Source organism: Glycine max, chromosome 17, assembly GCF_000004515.6.
Source record: "Glycine max cultivar Williams 82 chromosome 17, Glycine_max_v4.0, whole genome shotgun sequence".
In the NCBI taxonomy this organism is placed as follows: Eukaryota; Viridiplantae; Streptophyta; class Magnoliopsida; order Fabales; family Fabaceae; genus Glycine; species Glycine max.
Genome location: NC_038253.2, coordinates 34,453,461 through 34,481,018, shown reverse-complemented (window position 1 = coordinate 34,481,018; position 27,558 = coordinate 34,453,461). Strand labels below are relative to the sequence as shown.

Sequence of the window (27,558 nt, the reverse complement as noted above, 5' to 3'; positions counted from 1 at the left end):
ATGTGGATGGCAACTCGAGCAACAATTATCCCTGATTGGGAGAAGACCATGAATCAAATTAAGACTTATGATGCAGAAGCTTGGAAGGATCTGGAAAAGTTAAACCCTGCTTCTTGGACAAGATCTGCTTTTAAACTAAGCACGGAATGTGATTCGCAAGTCAACAACATGTGTGAGACATTCAACAATGTAATAATGGAGTATAGAGACAAGCCAATAATCACTATGTTGGAAGGAATCCAATTTTGCAGAAGTTCCAGAATTATCAAGTTAAGGACTATCCTCATGAGGTATCGGGTATGATTTGCCCCAAAATTTAGCAGATCATTGAAAAAAAACAAGAAAGCTTGTGAAGCATGGCGACCACATTGGTTTAGTGATGCTGATTTGTCTTTGTTTGAGGTGTCAAAGGGCATAGAAAAGTTTGTGGTTAATCTTAAAGAATAGACATGCTCTTGTAGAAAATGGGAGTTAAATGGAATTCCATGCACTTATTCAATAGCATGCATATGGATCAAAGGTGTCGAACCTAAACTTAGTATCATTTCTTATTGTAGGTCTTGTTTTTTGTTATTGTTATATTGTTGTTTTTGGTAACTATTTTGACTTGAATATGTTTCGATTGCATTTGACATGAAATCTACTGGCTTGACAACATATTCATTTATTGTCTTTCCAAGTAATGGACCAAACTTATGGCCTCCTTTACAAAGACCAGTCATGCTTCCACCAGTGATGAGGAGAGCACCTGTAAGACCAAAGAAAGCAAGAAATAAGAGAAATGATGAGTCTAGGAACAACTTCAAGCTGCCAAGACAATCAAAATCAATTGTTTGTAAAAAAAAATATGGGAAAGTTGGTCACAACAAAAAGACATGTAAAGGCAAGTGAGTTGATGATAAGAACATTCCAGAAGGGGGGTATAAGGTAATTTGCTTTCAAGATTAACAGAATTTGACTTTAATCATTCTTCCAATATTTGTTGTCAATTTTAACAGAATTTAAAGAGACAATCAACCTCTCCCACTAATGTTGTAACAAAGAAATAGAAAAGTGTTTCATGTACAAGTGGGACCACATCTGTAGGAATTCAAGGATGTGACAATACCAATCTAACACAAGAATCAAGAATCAGTTAAAGGAGTTGACAAGGAGGACTTAGGAACAATTGGATTATTTGTTTAAGTTTTTAGGATGTGGAAGTTATATATTTTGTGGCTCTATTCAATGAGGCTATGTATGCACTCTTTATCTAATTAATTTTTCATGTTATGCTTAAAGAGGCTATGTAATGCTTTTTTATGTAATTATGTTTTGTTGTCATGTTCAAGCTACTGCTTTGTTGTTATGTTGAACTTGCTCTTTATCCAATATATTTTATGGCTCTGTATTGTTGTTATGTTCAAACTACTGTCGATACACAATTTATCCTATTTCTTGTTAACGAGGCTAAACAAACCACTATCGAAACACAATTTGTCCTATTTTAGTCAAAAACATATTTCAACCATGGGATCTATATAGGTCCATTCACTAATTTAAATTACTGCATCAGCTAAAAAAGGAAAACAAATCAAAGTCGAATACCAAATTAATACCAAAGTTGAACACCAATAAAATCTTCTTTCATTAACATAATCATTCAGCAATTACAGTGTGCAGACTACAAAAAAAAAACAACTTATCACCATTACTTTAATCCTAAAACATTACATAATCAAAACACCAACAACCAAATTACCACCATTAAATCACATTCTCCTGCTACATAATAAAAACACCAACATGCGACTTTGGGGCTCCAAGTTGTATGACGAGGAACTCATTTCCATGGGAACAATGCCGATGACGACGTGCTTTAGGCGAAAATGAGGTTTTTCAACCACCATCTCCAAGAACCAAACAGGACGACAACCTTGCTTCAATTTTGATTGCAATGATACAAAGAAGCAAGAAGCTTACGGGGTTGAGATTTCGACAAAATACAACCAAATGACAAGAACAAGAGTTAGCGATTTGCCTCGAAGTTTTTAGGGATTTCGTGATATTATAGGATTAGGGTAGTGAGTTTTTGATAAGCTTTCAGGGTTAGGGTAAAAAAAAATACCACAATCGGTTAAAATGGCACAACAGTATATGGACGAACCAGAACGTGACATGTGGTAGTCAACGTTTGTTTGTAAGGTCAACGTTCAAATCTGGGCTTTGGGGCCAAAGTTATGTGATTGGATATAAAAGGGGAACTAAATTCATAAACAAATTTAAAAGGAGACTAAAATCAAAATTGGAGACAGCTAGGGGGACCAAATTTGCAATTTTACCTTACAAAAAAGACAACATGTAATGTAGCCCTTAATCACCACATTCCTTCCTTTCAAATTTTCTCTACTTGGTAATCTATCTCTCATCAATCTCCAAATGAAAATATTCACCTTAGGAGGGATATTAATATTCCATATTTTCTTCCAAATGGGCTCTTTACTAATCACATAAGTATAATCATACAATGCGACATACGTCAAGTGTACCCAAAAAATGCCATTACCATCCAATGACCATCTCGATGAATCCACTGCCTCCATCTCTTTCTTAAAATTATCAAAAATGATATTTTCCCATTGAAATCACTCCCTTCTCCGCACAAAGTTCAAACACATGCTAAAAATTAATGTCTATGTGAGAGTCATGTGACTTATGTAAGAACTAATAAATAAATGATTAATAATTAAGGACTGAATTGTAATTGGATTAAATTGGAGAAATTTTTAAAAGTAATTGCTACTTGATAGGAGTAGTGGTTATAAAGGAGTAATACCTACTAACGTAAAACAAGGTTATCTTCGCGACAGAAAAGTGTTTTCTCTAACCTCTAGTCATCACGAACGTAAAGAGACAAAAAGAATAGTCAATGAAATGAAATCTTGTTTTTGTCCTCTTCCAAGGAATCAAAGTGCACTAGAGAGAAGTCCTACTATGGAGAAATGTACGCACTATTTATCTATTATTTGTGAGAATCATATATTTCAAGATCATATTGATTTTCTATAATTTTTAATATTAGAAACACTTAACATTTACAACACCACCTCTCATTTACCCATCCTCTCATATTAGCAATAGTATCCTCCTTTTGTAAATAATTCATAAAAATCCACATATACTTATTTGCCAGGTTACTCCTACACTCATCCATCCTTCCAAAACAAAATATTATTCCCTCTTCGTACGACTTTTTGCGCCCCATCATCAAACCATCATTTTCCATACACCCTTTCATACTCAAGATTCAAGATAACATTAATTACTTTTTTATCATTTATATCTTTATTTTTTAAAAAAAATTAATTAATTTACACATAACATGTATTGTGGAGTAAAAATGAAAAACGATAAAATATAAAACTACACAACTATGTTATTAAGATAAATATTTTATTTTTACATTTATGGATTTCTACATAAAAACCTTAAAATAGAGATATAAAAGAACCGAAGAAGTAATAAAAGACATTAATTTTGTTATAAAATAGCAAATATGATGGAAACTCATTTTTTTAAAAAAAAAATACTAATGATTACAAAATATAATTAAATATTTTATTACTAGAAAATTTTGATATAACGACGAATTTAGAAATGGAGAACATTCTGTATCTATCAAATAGGAAAGTGATACGGATATTCCCGACAAAATGAAAACTTTGTTTTAGAGACAAGCTTTGGGGTGGATATATCTGTCTCTAGATTATTCCATGTCTAGTTCCGTCTTTGATTACTTAAAATAGCATAAAAGATGGGACTCTTTTTTTTTAATCTACAAGGTCCTTATCGGTTTTCTAGATATTAAGCCGAGTACTGAAGATCACGAACTGCCCACTCTTCTTTGGGTCTTACGTTGATCTTATTTTCCTCCAAGCACCAGCCTAACCAAAGAGGACTTTCATAGTTTTTCAAAAATAGCTATCAAGGGCACACCTTTGCAAGCTTACTAATCCCAGGTTTTCGAAAAACAAGCAGAAAGAGAGAAAAAAAACATTGTTTACAACCACTGGGTTCAAAATCATATTCGCATTTTCCAAATAGAGATAACTAAGGCCCCTTGAGGGTGCCTTCAAAAGGATTAGCCAGACATAGTGAGATTCATACTTACAGTTTTTCAGAGGAAAATTTGGGGAAAAAAAGGGGAAAGATCCAGAAAAGAACTTGGTATTATTGCATAGACAACTATTACAAGCTTTTCTTCCTTTAGTTTCTCTCTCACTATTGGGTCTGATGTTGTTCAGCATGTGTGTTCAACTGAACCCCTACACCCTTTATATAGAGAAAACTAATAGAATAAGACAAAAACCCCTTCAGTCAAGAATAGTAAATTTATTGTTCATTTACTTTGTCACGGGGCCGTTTTTTACAAATAAAGTTTTGTAGATAAGCTCAATGTCATAATCTATGCAATAGTGAAGATTCCCGCCTTGGATTTTGACTGTATTTAGGCAGGATGCTTTTGTCTTTAACTCTTGGTTGACTTTGTGATCGTAACATCTTCTTCGTCTTGGATATTCCTAAAACAGAAGATGTCGGATGAGTCTTCCATTGAGAGGTCGGTAGATGGGAAAGGAGGAGTTTGTTGTCCATGGCATCCGCTGGCTTCATAAATCTCCTTGTCTTTTTTCTCTTTCTGGAAGAATTGAACCAGTTTGTTGTTGTGATCTACCGGGAAAGGAATGAAAAACTTCCCATTGTATAAGGGCAGGAAAAGCTTTGTGTCATGAGTTTCTTTTATTAGATCAAACTCACGTTTGTCTGATTTTGAGAAGAACCATTAATAACCCTGAATTTGTGCCCTCATAAGGCTATATTGATATTGTGTATTACCCTGTACATCCCAACTTTCGTATTCATCATTGAATAAACAGGGATAGTCTCTATGATCCTCTTGTAAGAGTTTCATAACATGGCATGGGTAAGTCTGAGCAGTGAAATTGCTCGGGCAAGTTGTTATTTTGATGGCAATGTAGTCCATCATTTCTGCCTGGATTAGGTTTATGGCCTCATTGATTGAGGGATTGAATCCCTCGAATCTATCAGATGGAGGAATCGGGATTGATTCCAAACATCCATAGTCCAATAGACTTTTTGCGGAAATTGCTAAGTCTTCATATCCGAAGGACTTAAACTGATCCATGTCTAATCTGACTTTTCTAAAGAGGAATTTTATCTTGCAAGGACAATTGGTTTTGTCTTGACAGTATGGGATTTTATTGATGCATACAAATTTTTGGTTAAAATAAGCATGTACACCTATGTAGAGTCCCAGGATTTGGGTTTGGTTATTGTGTACCTTAAACAATAAACTCTGTATTTTCTTAAAATTGTCTAAGTTTAGGTCATTTGTTGGTCCAGGGATATTTGGGCTGACTGAGTCTTTATAGGTTTTTTGGCTAGTCTTGGTTTGGCCAGCGTTTATGACAATAGTCGGGTTTTCTGGTTCAAGAGACCTTTTTATTTTATTAATGTCTGTGGTATTCAATTCAAGGGCTTTTTCTGCTTCTTCCCTTGAATAGAAACCTTTATAGATTGGGCTTTGAATACCCTCCTTTGCAAGGCAAAGGTCTTTAAAATTGGTATAAACACCTTTATGAGGTCATGATAATAGGACAAAAGTTGTATAACCTTTTCCAGAAGGAGAGGCTTTTGTAAGAAGAGGAACTCCTTGGTTATTTGCTATGCAGAAATTGTATAAAGCACAGATTATGCCTTTTTTTACTGAATAGACAAACTGCTCATTATTATTTGTATTTTTTGGAATATTCCAAATATTATCAATGAGACAATTGAATTTGTCATTAACAGCTTCTCTACCAGGGTAGTGAAACTCATTTGTAAGTACCGGCAATTCTTGATTGCCGAACTTCATTTTCTACTTTATGTTTTGATAGGAAACCTTACAAGGCTTCATTTTGTTGTATCCCTGCAAAACGAGAGAGAATATCAATAGCAACATTTTTTACTCCTTTTATGTGTTCAAAATTTATTTTTATTCCATTATGATAAACATACTCTTGGAATAAAAGCCATCTTTTGTGGGGTTTTTTGTCAGTATTTATCTGTTGGCTACCATAAGCTACTATTGCTTCATAATCTCTTCTTATGGTAATTTCGCTTTTATTAATTAAGAAGAGTTTAAATCTTTCTAAAGCATTTATTACAGCATTTACTTCATAGTCTGTAGATATTGAGTATACCTGTGGTTTTGTATGATATTTTCCTTAGGCATATCTGCAAATTTCTTCATCATGATTTTTTTTCATATTTATTTTTCTTTTTCTTTAGGATGGCTCCCCATCCTTGTTCACAACCATCACATTCTATAACTAGATAGTCAGAATCTAATGGTAAGGATAGATATGGCAAGTTATTAACCTTTTCTTTAATCTTTTGAACTAATTTTATATCCTCAGTATTGAATTTTCTCTGTCCAGTCAAAGATGTTTTGTTGTAAAGAGGAGCTGTATATTTTTCCAAGTCTTTGATAAAATTTCTCGCATAATTAAGCAGGCCTAGAAAAGCTCTCAAGGTTTTTATATCTTCCATTTTATTTGGGAAACCAAGTATTTTTTGGGAGATATGAGGCTGTAGCCTTATTTTTCTATTTCCTATTTCTGTTCCTAAAAAAGAAATATGGGTTTTACAAATTTCCATTTTTGATTTTGAAATAATCAACCCAAATTTTTCAAATAAATGAAGAACTTGTTTAAGATGTAAATAATGTTCTTTAGTTTTTGAAAAGACAAGTACGTCATCTATATACGTACAAGTGAATTCTTTATAATTTCCAAAAATATTATCCATTTTCCTTTGAAAAATTTGTGGTGCATTTTTTTAGTCCAAAAGGCATTACTTCCCATTTGAATAATCCTTCTGAACAAGAAAAAGCAATCCACTTTATTGAATCAGGATGCATTTTTATTTGGTGAAATCTTGATTTTAAATCGAATTTTGAAAACCATTTAGCTTTCTGTATCCTATTTATCAACACATCTTTAGAGGGAATAGTGTATCCATCTATGTGGGTGTTATCGTTAAGCCTTTTGTAGTTATAGACCATTCTAGTCTTTCCCCTTTTTTGTTCTGAATGTTTATTAACAATGAAAGCCGGACTTCTATGAGGACTAGTACTAGGTACTATAACTTTTAGATCTAAGAGGGTTTTTATGTGGCTTTTACATTCCTCTTGTTCGAAATTCCCATATTGAATATCTTTGGTTTTGATTATCAAATCTGGGTTTATGATTTCTAATTTGCATATAACAGGATCTTTTTCCCAATATTTTGTAGGATCTTCTCCTATTATACTAGTTTTATTTAATCCATCTATAATCTGTTGTATATTATCAAAAGTTATAATCTTGTTAATTTTGACAAATTTGTAATCAGATTCTGCTACAGATAGTTCATATTGTAGCTCTGTTTCCGTTTTAATGCTTTCCAAAATACTTTCATAGTAAGAATCATGGGATGTGTCGCATGCTTCTATAGTGTTTATACTACCATGATTTTTTTATTCTTTTATTTTATAGCTGTCGGGTGTATCACAAGGACATTGTTTATCTTTATTTAAGTTAGTGGGGGCATCACCACGCTTTGTTCGTAACTCTGATGTGAGTTCATCTATTATAGGTGACATTTGTGAGTTTGTAGAGATTAATCGGTAATCTTTTGTAATAGTAATTGATCTATTATCATGTATGATGAAATCGAGTCCTAAAATTATTTTTTCTTTAGTAGGTCGTAAGTCTACCACGTTTGCTTTATTTATAAAAATTTTATTACCAAAAATTTCACAATTTGTGGATAATTGAATGGTGAAATTTCGTGTTTTTGTATCATTTGTTATTATGTCTCCCGACATTGTTCTAGTTTTGGTTATTATATTACTTTTGAGGCAATTGTGTTGAGGTACAACACTTTGGCATATAAAAGTAAAAGAACAATCAGTATCTACCAAGGCTTGCAGAATTATTTCTGTTTGGTTAAATTTATTTATTTTAGGAAAATTTATTTTAACCAAAATATGTAGGCTTTTGTTTTTCTCTTTATTACAAATTATGGGGATGCAATCTTTGTTTTGTAGTGCCATGAGCCCACTAATATGTTCTTCAGAAAAGTTTGGATTTTTACCTTTTTCAAAATTTTCGTAAAGAAAATCTACTGTTTTTTCTATTTGATTTAACCTAATCTCTAGAGTGGAAATCCGGTTATTCATAATTTTATGTCCAGAATCATTTTCCTTCTTTGAATCAGGAAATTCTATTTTCAAAATAGTTTGTACGCAAGTTTTGCAAAAGTTCTTGTAGCATAAGCTATAGTGAGCTCTTAACGTTTTATGGGGATACCTTTTACAGAAATGACATTTTATGCAGATACAGAAGGATTGATGATTTTCATCTCCCTGACGGAAGACATGAGATTATCAGATTATTCTCTGAACAAATAGGACGACAACTCCTAAATACAAATAGAAGATATGTACACTTAGGACTAATCGCCATAGGTGTTAGGTCTCTAACAAGATCCTTTGTAGGAGCTAAAGCTTTTGTAGTGCTCTTTGATCAAAGGTTTAGAGATAATAACTCTCAAGCCATAATAGGGATGATGGAAATAGATCTAAACCAAACGAGATGGCATATTGAAGTCCATTGTTCTATGTAATTTGGAAGTAGTTGTGGGTCAATACTTCCTATATTTAATAAAAGAGATGGCATATTGAATGTTGGTTCTATAGGTATCCTTTTTCCTTTTGATTTTATATTTTCTCCTAGAGTTAGGTCTACCGGAGTAATAACTTTTTCAAGGAGGGGGGGGGGGGGGGGGGAATCCCATGTTATAATCTTCCGTAATATAATCAAACTGGGGGTTAAAATTTAAGCTAGAAGCATCATTCATAAGACCTTTGTGGGTTTCAGGAAACGAGAGTATTGATTCTGTTTCATCAATCCCAGAATTTGTATCTAATTTTTTTGAAGTTTATTTCATTTTCATAGAATATATTTAAATCAATCTTTGTAAGCAAATCTTCAATGTTATCTGTATCAGGATTTTCTTTATCTATTGATGAAAATAATCTTTGTCTGAAAACATATTCGTCTTCTTCATCGGTGTCATCGGAATCTATTTCGTTATTTACAAAACTTTGTCCTTGACATTTTATATCTTTTTCCCATTTTTCTACTGCTTTAAGAAGATTTTGGGAAAGGTGAGTTTCTTCTAAGAAAGATATTCCGGTTTGTTTGTGTTCCTCGTAAGGAATGTATGATCTGAAATATGAACAAGGCCATAAGTTCATCATGGACATTCTAGAGGGTTCCATTTCCTCTTTTGGGAGATTTTGTATGTCTTCATAATCAGTAAATCTTACTAAAAGACTATTTCTTCTATTAGTTATTATGGCAGAAGCAGGAGTAGTTATTGCACTCCTAGAGGATCCAGCATCAATATGTGTTTGCCATTGATTATTTTGGTTTCTGGAGGAATCAAAAATTTCTGGTGGCAAAAATTGAATTCCATCGGATGATAGGGCTGTTACCAAAGGATTAGTGTTTATCCTGTATCTAGGGGATATTTGGTCACTTATTCCACCGATGAAGGTAATATCTAAGTGCAAGTTATGCCCCTCAAAATTTCTTCCAAACCCTATTGTTTGGACTTCTAGGTTTATATTTTGTATGAAGTCACTAAGGTTCATTGTGTAATTAAGGGCAATATAGATCAGGGAAACTGTTTGGTTTAGATCTATTTCCATCATCACTATTATGGCTTGAGAGTTATTATCTCTAAACCTTTGATCAAAGAGCACTACAAAAGCTTTAGCTCCTACAAAGGATCTTGTTAGAGACCTGACACCTATGGCGATTAGTCATAAGTGTACATATCTTCTATTTGTATTTAGGAGTTGTCGTCCTGTTTGTTCAGAGATTAATCTGATAATCTCATGTCTTCCGTCAGGGAGATTAAAATCATCAATCCTTCTGTATCTGTATAGGCTAGTTCTATCCGAGGCTAGCCAATTTAGGTTATATAATTGTCTAGGATTAAGGGAGTCTATCCTAGAATTTGATCCAATATCAACATTGGATTCTATATCTACTATTTGTTCCAGCTGTCTGGTTCGAGAATTTGTCCTTCTATAGAATCTATCTAGGATTCCGGGAGATTGGTTTATGGATTCTATAACAGGATTGTGTCTTGAGACTGTTTGTGAGGTTCCGGTGAATGGTATTGTCCTCATTTTCTCGGTTTTGTCAAAACGAATTTTGTAGAAGTCTGGCTCATTGTCTTTCCTAAATCAAGTTTGGAAAGCTGTGTTGTAATTTTATTGAGTTCGTTTGTAGATAAACGAATTTGTTGATCCTTAGTTTTGAGAATATTCAAAATATCGTTAATTTTATTTTCTAAAGTTTGTATTTTGTTAAACAGCAAATTTTGTGTTTTTGTTATACTGTCTAAGGTTTCAGATAAATCTTCAAAAGATTTTATCAAAAATTTGTTACTAGAGTTATTATTATTATTATTATCACGATGTCTATCGTGAGCTAATATGAAGGCTGTGATACCAAAGAGGTATCGGAAAAATAAGGCTACAGCCTCATATCTCCCAAAATATCTTTGGTTTCCTAGATAAAATGGAAGATATAAAAACCTTGAGAGCTTTTCTAGGCCTGCTTAATTATGCAAGAAATTTTATCAAAGACCTGGGAAAATATACAACTCCTCTTTACAACAAAACATCTTTGACTGGACAGAGAGAAATTTAATACGAGGATATAAAATTAGTTCAGAAGATTAAAGAAATGGTTAATAACTTGCCATATCTATCCTTACCATTAGATTCTGATTATCTAGTTATAGAATGTGATGGTTGTGAACAAGGATGGGGAGTCATCCTAAAGAAAAAGAAAAATAAATATGAAAAAATTCATGATGAAGAAATTTGCAGATATGCCTCGGGAAAATATCATACAAAACCACAGGTATACTCAACATCTACAGACTAGGAAGTAAATGTTGTAATAAATGCTTTAGAAGGATTTAAACTCTTCTTAATTAATAAAAGCGAAATTACCATAAGAATAGATTGTGAAGCAATAGTAGCTTATGATAGCCAACAGATAAATACTCACAAAAAACCCCACAAAAGATTACTTTTATTCCAAGAGTATGTTTATCATAATGGAATAAAAATAAATTTTGAACACATAAAAGGAGTAAAAAATGTTGCTACTGATATTCTCTCTCGTTTTGCAGGGATCAACAAAATAAAGTCTTGTAAGGTTTCCTACCAAAACATAAAGTAGAAAATGAAGTTCGGTAATCAAGAATTGTCGGTACTTACAGATGAGTTTCACTACCCTGATAAAGAAGCTGCTAATGACAAATTCAATTGTCTCATTAATAATAAAAGACATTAATTTTGTTATAAAATAGCAAATATGATGGAAACTCATTTTTTTTAAAAATACTAATGATTAAAAAATATAATTAAATATTTTATTACTAGAAAATTTTGATATAACGACGAATTTAGAAATGGAGAACATTCTGTATCTATCAGATAGGAAAGTGATACAGATGTTCCCGACAAAATGAAAACTTTGTTTTAGAGACGAGCTTTGGGGCGGATATATCTGTCTCTAGATTATTCCATGTCTAGTTCCGTCTTTGATTACTCAAAATAGCATAAAAGATGGGACTCTTAAAAGAATATATTCCGTCCCTAAAATATTATAACCGAATATGTCTTTGAAATCATGTGGAATTATGGATCTTAAAATTTTAATATATTAGAGACGACTATATCTGTCCCTTAAGTATTTTTTTTTAAATTTTATCAATATATATATATATATATATATATATATATATATATATATATATATAATTGTATTTTCATATCATTTTTAACCATTAAATCAATTAAAAGTCCCTTAATGAACAATATAATACATATTCTTCCTAGAGGTATGATGACTGGATACTATTATTTATTAGTATGATAAATTGGGTAAATTTATGCATGTCTTAAGGAAAAATTGAAAAACAAAAATAAAAGATTGAAATTTTTGTCAATAGTAAATGATATATTTTATATATAATATAAAAGTGTATATAAAATATTTTAAATTTCAATTTTTAAGAATATTTTAAATATTATATATCCTATATTTTTAAGAATATTATTTAAATATTGTATATTTTAAATTTATGTCTTTCATTTAATTTATATAAATTTAAGAATATATTTTTTATACTTATATAAATTTATCCTATAATATTGATGTTTACCACTTGAGTAGTTTATCATAAACGTATAAACATTTTATATTATTTTGATAGTTATGACATGGGCATGTTTGAGAAATATTATAATTTCCACCTCTTTTCATGATTTATAAAGTTGTTTTCAAAATAATTACTTATTAAATAAGTGAATACTTCAATTTTATATATATATATATATATATATAAGTTACATAAGAATTCAAATATATTATAAAAATAATAATTTATAAAAAAATATTTTTATAAATTAAAATGATATTACATGTATAAGTATAAAATTATTTAAATATATATTCATATATCAATATTTATAATGATTTTTTATATATTTTTAACATACTTATATACATATCTATACTTATATAATATTTTTTTAAAAAAAACTAAAGAATATATGAATGATAATTGATATTAAGACATCTTTAAGCATTTGGCTGGGTTATTTTAATTTAATGCATTTCCCTTAAAATCTTTCTTAATAATGTGGCTATTTTATTTTTCTTTTTTTCATAGCAACAAGATCAAATTTTTTCCATTAAAACAACATTATGAATACAATGAGGAATATGGATCAGTATTTATATTCTCAAAAGGAAACAAAATGGAATTCCTGACTAAGGAACAATTAACTTTTCCTTCTACGTTATTGAACAATAATAGAAGGAGATCTCATAATATTGCCCATTTGTTTAAGAATCATTCCGCACTTAGAAATTTATCTTCCTCATTATGTGAATCTGATCCGCAACCAATTTACCATCCGATTCAATAATCGCATTGTGAACTTGTTGACTATTGAGCTAAATTAGAGCATGCATGTAAGACGGCACTTGGTGGTTCACCCTCACCAATTTTATTTTTCAAATCCTTTAATAGATACATTTGAAAATGGAAAATAATTGAAGATTAAAACCTCTTAAATTTGTACACGAAAAATAGTGTGTGCATTAATGATAGTTGCCATTCAAAAATCTTTAAGCAATCTGACTAGATCATTATAATTTAATTTTATTTCTTTTAATCGCTTCAATATTTTTAGCTTCCATTAATTAATTGTTGCAATTAATGGTTCTATTAGCCACCGTTATATATATATATATATATATAGATTAGATGTATGCATAAGCAAATCTGGAGCAGTGATTAACTTCCTTCATCTTTACAAATATTACATGGTTAGTGAAAATGATAGTTGTCTGCATATATATTCCGTTGTTCAACTTAATTTTTATCTTTCTAATAATTCGTGTGTATCTTTGTGACAGGACTTGTTCAAAATTGGCATTTTGATATTTTCTACTGTTTCCTGCAATTTGTGGGTTGGACATGGCCAGAGATTTGATGTGCTTAACTATGGTGCCAAAGGAAATGGCCGCTCCGATGATACTAATGTACATAAATATCCTTTTATCATATGTTGCCCACTCACAAAATACATACATAGTCATCACAATACACTTTTATATATACGGTTATCTCCTTTTATAATCCTGCTAACTAGTGTGCAAATTATACAATGATATAAAGTTTTTATTGAATATTATTTTAGTTAGAGTTGCATTGAAAATTACAGAGAGACCTCCAATAATAATAAAAAGAAATTTTTTTATTTTTACTTCTTCAACCCGTATCTTAAAGATAAGATATTATTATTATTATTATTATTATTATTATTATTATTATTATTATTATTATTATTATTATTATTATTATTATTATAGAATATCATTAATTTTGTTAATGATTAAATTTCGACAGAAAATTTGACTATCACCTTTGACAGGATTTCCACCACCCGTACAAATAAAATAAATTATTTATACATAAGAGTAAAGATACTATCATATGATAGTTGATAATAAAAAAAATGGAGATATTTGAAATCCATATTTATCTTATCAACCTGATCTTATTGCACAAGACAATAAACATGCATGAATCATTTTACAAAGTATGTGTTAAGATAATCCACAAAGTTTTGATAATTAGCCTGCGGTCTTCTCATCATCGAAAAATAGCATCAATAAAAATAAAATTCTTGAAATCTTACTTAAGAAAATATGAAAAAAATTAAAAATAATAACTTAGATTTATAATATAAAGAATTAAGCATTTATTTCATTCCCTTTAAACTTTTATTTTTAGTTTCTTGCCTCTGTTTTCCCAGCTTTTTTTTCTTCACATCTTATGTCATTAAACATATGTGAAATAATCAAATAATTAAACATCAATGATTAATATGTTGAAATTAAAATTAAATTATTCAAATAATATCTAAATTTAATCCTTGAAAAAAAAATTATTAATCAAATTTTTCTTACCTCTTCACTAATCTCCAAATTAATCAGAACTATTTTCCCTAGTGAATTGGGGATTTTAAAAAAACACAAGCACATGTACAATCACATGTCTTGTTTATTTTTTACTTTAACTTTCTCTTACCTTTAATGCTCAGTTAATTTTTTTACTTTAACTTTCTCTTACATTAAATTTGCAAATACCCACAATTGCTAGTTTCATATATTAAAAAAAAAGAGAGAGAAAGATTCTAAATCTTAATATGCTAATGCTGCCTTCTCTATAGGCTTTTGTGCAAGCATGGAAAGCTTTATGTGGAGCAAGTAATGGCACTTCGACACTTGTGGTGCCAGCTGGGCATACATTTTTTGTGCGCCAAACAAGATTCCGAGGTCCCTGCCAATCTCAAAAACTTGATATTCAGGTACAAACATTGCAAATATACCTTCAAATTCTCTACCTCACTTGTATATGCTAATTTTTTTTTACGGCAAGAGAATAAGTACTAACTAGATAATAATACATCAGCAGTATAATTTATCTTAATTGAATAGAAGGCATGAATTGTTCTAAATTCTTTAATATTTATTTTTTATTTTTACGTATAAAAAATATGTTTATAATTTTTTTAACATAAACTTCTTAAATATTAATTAGTTCAGTAAATTTAACTGCTTGAGGATGCAGATTATGGGCAACCTACTTGCACCTACGAAAGATGCATGGAAAAAATGTTCAGGACCGTGGCTTTATTTCCTTGACGTTCGCGGAATGACAGTTCATGGATCAGGAGTAATCAATGGTCAGGGACGAGATTGGTGGGGCAAAGTAAGAACACTGACATGTTTTATTTTCTAATTAATTTATTTTGTGGATGGGTTAAATATATTTTTAATATCCATAAATATAAAAATATTCATTTTTAATTCCTCAAAAAATAATCATCTCTTTTTAGCTAGTCTCTCTCGGTTTTCACAATGTGTCAAGTATGGTCCTTTTCTTTAACAAAAAATTATGTCTTTTTAGTTTCTTGTTTACGGAAATAAGGACCACAAATGATATATTTTTATAAATGAAGTAGTAAAAACTAAAAAGGGACAATTATTTTAAGGAACTAAAAGCAAATATTATCTAATTTACAAAGACTAAAATATATTTAACTCTTTAATAATTTAGTTATTTAGCTATTATTATATGATAGTTTGAACTTATTTTGGTTTTTCTTAAACAAAAACTTATTTTTAAGTCTCTTATGTAGCTATTGTTGCAGGCTTAATTGCAGTCATTATTTATCAGATTAATCATCTAACAATATAACATTTAAACTTGCAGCCATATGGAACTGGAGCATGCAGCCACATGCCTACGGTTAGAACTTAGAAAGTCTCTTCTCATTAGGTTTTGAGTGGATCTTATGATCTTGTATTCAAGATTATCCAACATATACATCACTTAGAGTATGATTAAATTTGGTTAAAACATTTTTTCCTTAATTTATTTAATATGGGTTCAATTTGGTCCCTCTATTTTTAAAAAATTCAATTAAGTTTTTATTTTTAAAAAAAATTAATTTATTTTGGTCCCTTTACTAATTTTGCAGGCTCTTCTTTTCCAAAGATGTGATGGCCTTCAAATAAGTGGCCTCACTCACATCAACGGGCCAGGATCACACATCTTTGTAGTCCATAGCCAAGACATAACCATCTCAAATATTGACATATACTCTCCACTGGAAAGTCACAACACCGATGGAATTGATCTTACAAATTCAGTTCGGGTTAACATTAGAGACTCTATCATAAGAACCGGTAATATATAACATTTCAAACTTCATCAATTAATTATCGGTTTCCTTCCTCTTGTGTGTTATTTCACTATATGTTGACTCTACGACTCTTTTTTTTTAATCTATGATGGGGTTGCACGTATATTTTTATGATATAGGCGACGACTGCATTGCTATGAAAGGTGGCTCAAAATTCATCAACATTAACAATGTTACATGTGGACCCGGTCACGGCATTAGGTATTCATCAAAATGCGAATTATATAAGTATAGTCAATAGTCATTTACGTTGTTCAAAATTTAGATTTGAATTCAATCTAGATCGTCACCAATATGTATGTAACTAGTGTTAGACTAAACATTTTAACCTGTGATATTACAAACTACAAAAGAAACACAGGTTATTAACAAAATGCAGAAAATACAGATCAAATCATACCTCCAGTCATTGTCATGAAGAGTTTCTTATTTTTTATTCTTTCAAGCTCTCTCTCTCTTTCTTTCTCTCTTTACGAGCGTTGTAGATTTTCAAAATGTTAGGACCAAATTATTACATTCTCCCATTTGGTCCAAACATTTTGACTTAATGCTCAATCTTCTTAAGAAATGAATATACGAATCATAGTGATAGTTCCTCTTACAACGAGTAATATCATCCATCTATTACAATATACTAAATTTCCCAAGCAATATACTCAAAGTGGTAATAAAACTTAATGAATAAACCCAATGTTTATTCTTGGTCCAAAACATAATTTTTCTCAAATAAATCAATGTGCACCCAAATATGAGAAAATATCATAATATAAAAGTTTCAATTTTAACATATAAGTATACAATCATAAAGTGGAACCAAGTCTCATTCTTTCTACATGATCCTTAAATTTAAACGGTGGCATGCCCTTAGCTAAAGGATCAGCGATCATCAACTCGGTGCTTATATGTTCAATGACCACTTTCTTGTCTTTTACTCTTTCTCTAATGGCTAAGTACTTAATGTCGATGTGCTTACTTCGACTTCCACTTTTGTTATTCTTAGCCATAAAAACAGCAACTGAGTTATCGCAAAAAATTCTTAAAGGCCTTGAAATAGTATCAACTATCTTTAGCCCAGAAATGAAACTTTTAAGCCATACACCATGTGATGTAGCCTCAAAACAAGAGACAAACTCAGCTTCCATGGTAGAAGTAGCAGTCAAAGACTGCTTAACACTCCTCCATGAAATAGCTCCACCAGCCATCATGAAAATGTACCCAGATGTTGATCTACGAGAGTCAACACAACCAGCAAAGTCTGAGTCTGAATAACCAATCACATCTAGATTGTCTGTCTGTCTATACATAAGCATGTAATCTTTGGTCCCTTGAAGGTACATCGGCACTTTCTTAGCAGCTCTCCAGTGGTCAATACCTGGATTACTCTGATATCTTCCTAACATTCCAACTGCAAAAGCAATGTCAGGCCTTGTGCTTACTTGAGCATACATGAGGCTTCCAACAACTGAAGCATAAGGAATGTTTTTCATTTGTTCCCTCTCAAAGTCATTCTTTGGACATTGGTTCAAATTAAACCTATCACCCTTCACAATGGGAGCAACACTTGGTGAACAATCTTTCATTTGAAATATCTCTAAAATTTTGTTAATATAGGTTTCTTGTGATAGACCCAAAATACCTCGAGATCTATCTCTATGAATCTTAATGCCGATGACATAAGATGCATCACCCATATCCTTCATGTCAAAATTCTTAGAGAGAAATTGTTTCACCTCATGTAGCGAACCCCAATCGTTGGCTGCAAGTAAAATATCATCTACATATAAAACAAGAAAACATATTTTACTCCCACTGACCTTGTGGTATATGCATTGATCCATGGGATTTTCATCAAAACCAAATGAAGAAATTATCCCATGAAACTTAAGGTACCACTAACGGGAAGCTTGTTTTAAACCATATATAGATTTATTAAGCTTGCAAACCAAATGCTCACCACTATTAGAGGAGAAACCTTCAGGTTGTTTCATATAAACCTCCTCCTCTAAATCACCATTAAGAAAAGTTGTTTTCACATCCATTTGTTGCAACTCAAGGTCAAAATGAGCAACTAATGCCAAGATTATACGAAGAGAATCTTTCTTAAATATTGGAGAAAAAGTCTCTTTGTAATCTATTCCTTCCTTTTGAGTAAATCCCTTAGTAACAAGTCTTGCCTTGTATCTCTCAATGTTGCCTAATAAATTCCTTTTGGTCTTAAAGACCCATTTACATCCAATGGCATTTACCCCATTAGGCAACTCTACAAGGTTCCAAACTTTGTTACTCTGCATGGAATTCATCTCATCCTTCATGGCATCATACCATAAATTTGACTCTTTACAACTCATGGCTTGATCAAAAGTTTCAGGATCATTTTCAGCTCCAATATTATAGTCAGATTCTTGCAAATATATAAATATAATTACTAGGAATAGTTGATTTTCTTACTCTAGTAGACCTCCTTAATGTTGCATCAACATTTTCTTGGGGATCATGTTGTTCAACTGGTTGTTCATCATTTTCATGAATTTGATGACCAACTTGAACTACTGGATTATCAACAACAGTTTGTGGAATGCCAATCATGTGTTGTTCATCATCCCTTTGAACTTGAGGGGTATGAATTACAACCAATTTTTCATTTGACGTGGAAGGTTGAGATTCTATATAATCAATTTCAGAACCTAAGTCCTTCAATTGATCACTCCCACTGATCAAATCATTTTCAATAAATTTGGCATTTCTTGATTCCACAATCCTAGTAATATGATGTGGACAATAAAACCTATAACCTTTAGACCTTTTGGCATATCCAATGAAATACCCACTAATGGTTCTCGGGTCAAGTTTCTTCTCTTGTGGGTTATATATTCTCACCTCAAACGGACAACCCCAAATGCGCATATGTTTCAAACTCGGTTTCCAACCTTTAAACAACTCAAAAGGTGTCTTTGGGACAGCCTTGGTTGGAACACGATTTAATATATACACTACCGTCTTTAGTGCTTCAGCCCACAAGGATTTAGGAAGATTGGAGTTGCTAAGCATACTCCGCACCATGTCCAATAATGTCCGGTTCCTTCTTTCTGTCACACCATTCTGATTTGGAGAACCAGACATAGTGTATTGGGCAACAATCCCATGTTCTTGAAGAAACTTTGCAAAGGGGCCAGGTGCTTGTCCATTCTCAGTATATCTGTCATAGTATTCTCCACCTCTATCTGATCTCACTATTTTTATTTGCTTGTCACATTGGTTCTCAACTTCAGCCTTAAAGACTTTGAAGGCATCCAATGTTTCGTATTTGTTATGAAGCAAATAAACATTCATATATCGTGAATAATCATCTATAAAGGTGATAAAATATTTCTGACCACGTGCATCCATATCTAAACAACAAATATCAGTATGAATTATTTCTAATATGCTTGAACTCCTGTTAGCACCTTTCTTAGACATGTTGGTCTGCTTACCCTTAATGCAGTCCACACAAGTCTTAAAGTCAGCAAAATCTAGAGTATTGAGTACTCCATCTTTCACTAACCTTTTAATCCTCTCAATGGAGATATGTCCTAATCTCCGGTGCCATAACATAGAGGAATTCTCATTAATATTACACCTTTTAATACCAGTTTGAACATGCATAGAACTATAAGTGGCACTATTTTGTAAACCAAGAAGATAAAGACCATCAGACAAGATACCATTCCCAACACATTCAGAATTATAAAATAACTCAAATGATGTGTCTTTGAAATTAAAGGAATATCCAAACGGTACAAGTCTTGAAATAGAAATCAAGTTTCGGGAAAAACTTGGTACATAAAAGGTCTTTTCTAATTTTAAAATAAAGCCACTACTTAAGTCAAAATGCAAGTTCCAATGGCCTCCACATGTGAGCCTAGCTTATTGCCTGATAAAATGTTTTGCTCATTTCCCACTGGTTTCCTTAGGTTTTGCATACCTTGTAAAGAATTTGCAATATGAATAGTAGATCCAGAATCAATCCACCAGGTGTTAATATTAACACTAACCATATTAGATTCATAACATACTAATGAGATTGATTTACCTTTCTTCTCAAGCCATTTCTGAAACCTGGGGCAATTCTTCTTCATGTGTCCCTTCTTCTTGCAAAAGAAACACTTTGCCACCTTCTTAATATCAGCTTGAGTTGGCATTTTATCATTCTCTTTCTTATTAGCTTGAGACTTAATTGCTTTGTTCTTCCCATAAGCAGTAGTCAGCAATGCATTCTCACCCATCTCCATTACAAGCCTTTCTTCTTCCTGAACACACATGGTCATTAATTCATTGATAAACCATTTATCTTTATGTGTGTTCTAGGAAATCTTAAACGGCCCATATTCATGTGGAAGGGTGTTCAAAATGAAATGCACTAGGAAGGACTCAGACATATCAACCTCTAGTTTCTTAAGTTGAACTGAAATATCTCGCATTTTCATGATGTACTCACGCACACCTTTCACACTGGTGAGCCGAAGAGAAGAAAACTTCATGATCAAGGTGCTTGCTAAAGTCTTATCTGAAGTGATGAACTGGTCATCAATGGCCTTAAGCAAGTCTTGGACCTTTTCATGCTGGTCAACAAAACCATGTATCCCAGCCGAGATTTTGGTCTTAATGAAAATCACGCTGAGCCGGTTGGATCGCTCCCACCGCTCATATAGCGCAACGTCAGCTGTGCTACTTTCATCAGTGATTGCAAGTGGTTCGTCTTTCCTTATAGCATAGTCTATGTCCATCCACCCCAATTGTAGAAGAATTCTCTCCTTTCATATCTTATAGTTATTTCCTTTGAGTTCGGGAACATCACATTGAATATCAGAAAAACTAATAGTTTGAGAAGCTGCAAAATTCAAAGGCTTATGTCAAAATTTGAGGCATACTAATCTTAATTGTATCTTTTACCAATGTAAACATACCATAAAATTGAATCTTGTGACATAAAAATTGTTTGTGGGCTAAATTTTTAATTCAATAAGAAACAATTAAACCTTATGATAGAATAATCAAATTACTTGCTCAATATTTATGCTTTACGGGTACAACATGAAAATAATTTAATTTCCATCGTAAATATTTACTTTATGATAAAATCGACAAATTATACATACATCATGATGTCTCTGGGTAAATCATGAAAAATAATACGTCATTTTATCCCAATTAATTATACAGATATAATAAAAATTCCTGTGAGATAAAATTCATTATATAAGTATAATTAATTACAATATTATGTCTAATTTCTTATATGATCTTTAACCAACTTAATATATAATTTTAATCAAATATAGATGTTGTGGCTAATCCATAATTAATCAAAATTATAAAGATCACTTAGACATAAAACTTTATTATATGAGAATAAATGGTATTTTGCATTTCAAAATCAAGATACAATATAATTATGAATAAGATTCTCATATAATTTTATAATTGAAACATAATATTATGCATTTGATTTCATATATATATGCATAGAATAAAATTTTCCAGAATATATTCATGCATAAAATAAATCAAAATTCCAAAAATTGTAAAGCAGAATAAGTATATATAACATGAAAAACGATTACTTATCAGGAAAGTTTTACTGGTTTAGTGGTCTGCACATACTACAGCATTTGATAGAGTCAAGGGTTTAACACCCAACTAGCACAAAACGTAAGAGTTTTCATTTTTTTTTTTACAAACTACAAAAGAAACACAAGTTATTAACAAAATGCGAAAAATACAGATCAAATCATACCTCCAACCATTGTCATGAAGAGTTTCTTGTTTTTGGTTCTTCCAAGCTCTCTCTCTCTTTCTTTCTTTCTTTAGATGATGTATCAGGCTGAATTCGAAAGGGATGAGCTCAGGGACCAAATCCATGTGCTATATATAGGCATTTTATCATCAAGAATGCATTTAATAGTCATTACCACTCATTATTGGCGGTTACAAATCATTAGTGGCCATTACCACCCATTAACAGTCATTCAATTTGGCTTCCAAAACTGACGAGCGTTACAGATTTTCAAAATGTTAGGACCAAATTATTACAGCTAGTCCCTCCTAAAGCATGCACATCTTGAGTTAGACATTTCATATCTATAATTTTATTTATTGACAAATATTAGTTTGTTAGAATGTTAGTTTTTTATTATTAGAAAAGATGGAACCACAAGCTTTCATTTCTTTCCTTTTCTCCTAACCATCCAACCTACCTTATATCTCCTTCATATCTATAATTGAAAAGCCTGAAAGAAAAATGTAAATTTTGTTAAGAGATGCAGACATTAACTTGTGTAGTTTTAGATTTCATCTGAATTTAAGTTTTATGACTTAATAATTCTTCTCAAATTTTCATGCAGTGTGGGGAGTATAGGGCAAGGTGGGCAAGAAGAATTTGTAGAAAATGTGAACGTCAGTAATTGCATATTCAATGGAGCTAGTAGTGCAGCTAGAATCAAGACATGGCCCGTAAGTAATATATGCTTCAATTAGGAAAATGAAAAAAAGAACAAAACATGTTTCATTATTACTTTTGTTTTGGTGTTGTTTTCTATCAGAAATAGAATTTTACCTCAATAATTTATGTTGACTTTTAAAACTATACTTTATTTTGTGAATTATTAAGTTGAAATTCCACTTCTCATTGAAAAACAGCACTAAAATCATCTAATAAACTGTATCTATGTTTTGTCCAATGAACGATTACATAAATAAGACCCAATGTTTGTATCTTAATTTTAATTAACAATAATTCAATCTATTTTTCAAAGGGTGGAAAAGGATACGCCAAGAATATTGCCTTCCAGAATATCAGCGTCAATCAAACAGATTACCCAATATATCTTTCCCAGCATTACATGGGCACCCCAGAAAAGGTTAATATTCTTTCTCACCATCTAGTTGTGTTGATTTGTTTAATGTTTATGGACAATTTGAATCATTTTCGTTTTTATTTTGAGTGCAGAAGGACGCAGTAAAAGTGAGTGATGTCACATTTAGTAATATCCATGGAACATGTATTAGTGAGAATGCAGTTGTGCTGGATTGTGCCAAGATCGGGTGTGACAATATTGCCCTGAAACAAATCAACATTACCTCAATCGATCCAAAGAAGCCAGCTTCTGCAAAGTGCAATGATGTTCATGGGAAGGCTACTGACATTGTTTCTCCTCCTGTCCATTGTCTGCATCGCTAAAGAGACATGTCTACCTTGATAAGTGTTGAACTTAATGGGCCGTAAAACTTATTTTATTTACTATTTACCGTTGTAATGATGTTTGCTTGTAGCATGCCTACTTATGTCTGTAAGTAATGTTCCTATAGCTGGGTTTAATGGTTGTTTTTATTTTAGGCAAAACTGTCCTCTCTTTATGTGAGTAGTTGCATGTATTTTGATGACAGCATGTATGGGTATCATGATGAGCTGCCACTTCTCACCTATTTGCACTTAAATATGAATGGAAACATGCAAAACAATATGTATGTTAAGCAAAAACAAAAATTGCTCTGCTCTCTCGTCTTCTTCTCAACTCTTTATGTTTTATGGTTTTTATGTTCATTCTTGTCTTGTTTTAACTATAAGATTAAAAGGATGAAAGTTCTCAGTTAATTTTCTAGTTTTGTACAACTGTATTGATACATACATGAAAGTTTATAAAACAAATGAATAACAGAAAATTGTTATTAGTGTATCGTATCAGTACAAAGAAATATTATCTTTAAGTAAATTTCATATAAAAATAGAAAGAAAAAAACATGGATTCAGAGACTTGGCACTTTTATTACTGTTCTCTAATCAAAATTGAAGTTTTTCTTCAGTAATTTATGTTGACACTTTCAATTCTGATTGAAAAATAACAGTAACAATACCTAAAGAACTTTAATAGATATTGTTCTGTATATTTCACATATATTTAAGACTTAAGAGTTGAATTTTAATGCTCCAGAAAAAAATTTGCTGTCATTGTAAATTTTTCCACTAGTTACTTTGCAAACATGATTTAGCACATGATTAAAACTTTTGAAGCTTTCAGGCTTCAACAAATAAATAGAAAATCTTTGATGCCCCTTACCAATTCGTTACCAGAAGTCTCCGCAGGAGCATAAACCATTCTTGAAATGGTGGAAGCGATTGCGGTCCCTCACCACAATCTCTCGGTTATAAACCTTAGATATGAACTTAGTAGCAGAGTGACAATCTTCGCAGACGCGCAAGTTCTTCACAATTCTAATTGGCGTTCCAGGGGGCGTACTCAGAAGAGCAAAAGCTATAGCAAGCTTTTCACTGTGTCTATACAAAGCATCTTCCTTATCTTCTTCATCAATGTCAAGCAATACTTGTGATGTTGTAGGCACATACCCTGCTCTCTTTATCTCCCTTCCCATCTCTTCCACCATTTCATATATCTCCTTGTACTGATCATGTGACTTATCTCCTGCAACAAACTCATATATTTCATTATTCATCTCAATCATGGTGCTCCCTGGAATCTTCCTCATCCCCTTCACATCCATCATCTCCCTAACCTTGGTCTTCTTCTCCCAGCGCAGCAATTTTGCGTAAATATTCGACAGCAGCACATAGTTAGACTCGTGCGATGGCTCGCGCCTGATCAGCTCCTTCGCCACGCTCTCACCGAGCTTGAGCTCCCCGCGGGCATGGCAAGCAGTGACTATGCTTCTCCATATGACCTGGTTTGGCTCAACCGGCATGGCTCGAACAAACTCCAAAGCCTCATTCACACGTCCTGCTCTACTCAACATATCAACCATGCATCCATAGTGTTCAATCTTTGGCACAATGCTGAACATATTCTCCATTGTATTGAAATAGTAATGTCCCTTATCAACCAGCCCTGAGTGACTACATGCAGAGAGCACCCCAATGAAAGCAACATCATCAGGATCCACCCCTTGTTCCATCATCTCATCAAACACCAAAACAGCCTCCAATCCGCGACCGTGCATCGCCAAACCAACAATCATCGAAGTCCACGAAACTATGGTCCTCACTTTCATTTCCCTGAACACTTTCACAGCTCTATCAACATCACCACACTTGGCAAACATGTCTATCAGTGCATTACACAACTCCACAGACCTCATTATGTTCTTCCTCTCAATATAAGACTCCAACCACTTCCCCAACTCAAGTGCACCCAAATCAGCACACGCAGACAAAACAGAAACCATGGTGATCTCATCAGGACACACCCCTGTAACCTGCAAGGTTATGAAATTGAGATTCAAATTGTGAATCGTTAAGCTAATTTTTGAATCATAAATCATAATTTGTATTGAATTGTGAGATTCAGAGACTACAAAAAATTAACTTCAAATATTCATGTAGATGACATACAGTGTTCAATGTAATAATTTTATATTAGAAATTGATCAAATAAAACTACTTATCCATAAATCTCATAAAACAAAATGACTAATTCTATGAGTCTGTGAAGCCTCTAATTTAGAATAATGAAAACTAACTAATTAAATAGTCAAATAGAGGATGAGCTTAGGAGTAAGAGGAACATTAGTAATACAATATACAAAATTATGAGAGATTTATCAAACAAAATGCGGGACCTAAACAATTTTGTAATTTTCAATTAATTTCAACTGGTACAAGAGTGTTAGCATATTTTTTTAGAAGTAATTCTTCAATTTCTTTTCATTTATCAATTTTAACTTTTCAATTTCTTTCATGAGAATCAGTGATAAAAAAAAAAATCTTGGTCTGATTTGTATGATACAAAATTGTACCGATCCATTCATGTATCCTTAGATTCACAAAGTCATTTGAGATTCATCTTATATACCAATAGATAGATAATTGAATTGACCAACACCAGTTAGTTCAAGTGATGGGGACTTGGACTCCTTAAGCATACAGCAAGGGGTTCAAATCCTGACTCGTGCATATGAAAAAATCATTGTTGGGAGGGATGACCCACCCACCTATGGGTGCTAACAGATTCCCCGTAGGAGTTTAAAAATCCTGGTGACCGACCGAAATACGCATTTGCAGTCATATACAGCAAAAAAAAAAAAAGATAAATAATTCATAATTGAGTTTAATAACTATGACCTGCATCTCTCTAAACAACGTAACCGCACGTGCAGAATTTCCCGCACGCGCGTACCCTCCAATCATGGCGCTCCACGTGACCGAATCCTTCACAGGACTTTCATCAAACACCTTCTTGGCAGACACAGGCCCAGACGACCCATCCTGACAGCAGCAACAATACATGTGAACCAAAGTGTTCCGCACGTGCGGATCCTCTTCGAACCCAAACTTCACCATCGAGGCATGCACCGCTCCCCCCAACTCCAACCTCATCATTCCGGCGCAGGCCTTGAGAACGAAAGGGAACGTGAACTTGTTGGGCGAAACAGCGTGCCGTCTCATGGTGTTGTAAAAACGCAGGGCGTGGGGCTTGGAGTGCGTCGTTTGGGCGAAGGCCCTGATGAGCGTGTTGAAGAGGAAGGCGTCGTGGGAAGGGGGAGGGGTGGTTTGGTCATTTGGGAAGAGGACGGAGGAGGCGTAGTGGACGGCGTTGAAGTGGGAGGAGGTGGCGGCGAACTTTGTGAGGACGAGTGGGTTGTGGTGGAGGCCGAGTTTGAGGATGAGGGAATGGATTTGCGTGAAGGTGGTGAGCGTGTCGCAGGTGGTGAGGAGGGACAAGATGGTTTGCTCTGCGACGCGTCGTTTTGTGGTGTGGGGAGGGAGGTGGACTTGGAAGAACGTGGTGGTGGTGATAGCAGATGATGATAGCTTTGTTAATTGCATTGCTTCATTTTTCTGCTCAAAGTGGAAAAGCAGTACAACACCAAGTGCAGAAACAGAACCGCAATACGTATCAGTTCATTTCCCTCTTTTCTTCCTTTCCGACTCTACCGTGCGCCGTCTCAAGACTCTCAACTCTACTTCTCTAGCCGCTAATAACATACTTTCTGTCTTTCACTCTCTCTTTCCTATGGCTTAATTATCAAATTATTTTAAATTGTTTAATTAGATTCTCAAAATTTTAAAAAGTTTAATTTCTTCCTTAAATTCTTAAAAATAAATTAAT

General features: G+C 32.6%; 2 protein-coding genes across 2 annotated transcripts; one reads left to right on the top strand and one right to left on the bottom strand.

The window, feature by feature from the left end:
* LOC100778954 (probable polygalacturonase At3g15720) lies at nt 1–23,972 on the top strand. Its single transcript, XM_003549224.2, has 10 exons — nt 1–297; nt 13,602–13,727; nt 14,921–15,058; nt 15,322–15,462; nt 15,967–16,002; nt 16,235–16,442; nt 16,579–16,660; nt 22,843–22,951; nt 23,254–23,358; nt 23,448–23,972. The coding sequence occupies exons 1-10, from the start codon at nt 1–3 to the stop codon at nt 23,676–23,678; spliced, it is 1,473 nt and encodes a 490-aa protein (XP_003549272.1). The 3' UTR covers nt 23,679–23,972.
* On the bottom strand, nt 22,063–27,558 carry LOC100778415 (pentatricopeptide repeat-containing protein At4g21065). Its single transcript, XM_006601081.4, has 3 exons — nt 26,571–27,558; nt 24,556–25,705; nt 22,063–23,674 (listed from the first exon to the last, which is right to left on the bottom strand). The coding sequence occupies exons 1-2, from the start codon at nt 27,273–27,275 to the stop codon at nt 24,563–24,565; spliced, it is 1,848 nt and encodes a 615-aa protein (XP_006601144.1). The 5' UTR covers nt 27,276–27,558; the 3' UTR covers nt 22,063–23,674; nt 24,556–24,562.